This window comes from Phytophthora parasitica (assembly GCF_000247585.1).
Source record: "Phytophthora parasitica INRA-310 unplaced genomic scaffold supercont2.71, whole genome shotgun sequence".
Lineage (NCBI taxonomy): Eukaryota > Oomycota > Peronosporomycetes > Peronosporales > Peronosporaceae > Phytophthora > Phytophthora nicotianae.
The window spans coordinates 188,027-189,763 of record NW_008649057.1 but is presented as its reverse complement, the minus strand read 5'-3'; the positions used below and the strand labels follow the sequence as shown (position 1 = coordinate 189,763).

Here is a 1,737-nt window from a genome sequence, read left to right as displayed (position 1 = left end):
CTTCTCAGTATTGAAAAGTTTCATTGCGTGGGGCGTAACATCATTCCCTGGATTAATCCACTCAGAAACCACGATCTTACGCTTCTGGATTACGGATAGAGCGCGTGAACAATACGCCATGAGAGATCCAAGTACAAGTTTGTTTCTGGACCGACACCATAACAAGCCATTGTTGTCACCCTCTACAGCGCTTGTTGTGCGAACTCCAAATAATGGTAGAGGCTCACCATGGGTAGGAGTATTTTTCCAAACGCTGTCACGCCATTTTAAATCTTCTAGTGTGGGCTGCATATTACCGACGAGAGACGAATCTGTAGGATGAATTTTGCACAAGTAGTTCCACACGTAGTCGTTATCTGGAACGCCATTCAACAACTTCGCAATACCCACCGGGTATCGCGTTTCTATCATTTTCAAGCCTTGGTCAAAGCCCTTTGTAGCGGAAGCACCCTGTAAAGCCAAAATATTATCCTGTACTGCCTGCGAATTCAACTTCAACTGTTTAAACTTATCCATTGTATTGAATCGAATGTGAAGTGAGCAAAACTTCAGGTGGACTTTTAAACACAGCTGCTTCAGCAGTGCCTGAGCACCTAGTTGTTTTCCTCGATCGCAAAAGGTCGGTTGATCGTGCATTTTCAAACCTGCAACAATACAGTTGCAGAAGAACCAAGCGAAATTGTCGACAGTCTCTTTATGAACAAACGCAATCGCAACAGGAATGTTTACTTTGTTACCATCTTTGCCAATGAGAGTTAAACAAATCCCATTGTAGTCGACATCCTTCATATGAGTACCATCACTTTCCCAAACCGGTAAAAAGGCATCTTGAGCTAGCACCACCGAGCCAATAGTCAAGAAAGACCTAAAAACATCTCCCACAAGAGTCCAATTGACAGGAAACACGCGATCCAGCGTTTTTACGTTCGAAGACCTGAAAAAAACTGGGAAGACGTCCGTATTCTACAGTTGGATCAACCTTTTGCTTTTCCTTTTCGCTCTGAATTGCTCTGTAAACAAGAGCAGGCTGCTTTTGCATGTCGACTCCGTGAAATGTCTTGACGTTGTTTACCACACGCTTCATTGAAGTACTATGGCCTTATATAATTGCTGCCTTAAATCCAGGTTGCTCCACTAAATACTTGCTTGTCATCTCGACGACACTGTTACAGAACTGAGAATGTTGTAGATCCAGCTTTGAAATATACCACGCATTATCAGGAACGTGAGATAGCTTGTTTTGGTTTTTTTTTTACGTCCACGGAAACCTCTGAGCCTTTAGCCGTTGTTTCACGTTTCCGAGATAAGGTTAACCACGGACATTCTTCAGCGGTGCTAGTACAAAGTCACTTTTTATAATTTCCGGTGCCCTAGTTACGTTTTACACTTTTTCCCTCGTTGAAGGCGTACGATCTGACAAACGAGCCCGCTTCTTCCAAGGTCGCAAAGTGAATGGAGATTTCGGGCTTTTCATGTCCAAACTGAAAAGCTAGGTCAAGTTTGATAGTTGATCCATGTGAAGTGGCACTCATGGTATCGTGGTTGTGTTGGTTGGTAGTTTGGTCTGTGCTTTCTCTTGGTTTCATTTATAAATTCTAAAAATAAAAAAATAATTATATTTTCAGCGAATGGAATTACAGATTTCCCCGGCAAATCCACAACTGCAGTCGTTGATATTTCTCGTGCAGTCAGTGATCAGACGCGAAGAGAGATGGGCAGCACTAGACAGGACGCGTA

At 42.9% G+C, this 1,737-nt stretch overlaps 1 protein-coding gene across 1 annotated transcript; it reads right to left on the bottom strand.

Moving 5' to 3' along the window:
• Positions 1-1,099: 1,099 nt before the first annotated feature.
• Positions 1,100-1,532, bottom strand: PPTG_24154 (hypothetical protein; the record flags this gene model as incomplete). Its single annotated transcript, XM_008915481.1, has 3 exons — positions 1,100-1,195; positions 1,257-1,335; positions 1,411-1,532. 3 exons carry the CDS (start codon positions 1,530-1,532, stop codon positions 1,100-1,102), a joined length of 297 nt encoding a protein of 98 aa, XP_008913729.1.
• Between the last annotated feature and the right edge of the window lie 205 nt (positions 1,533-1,737).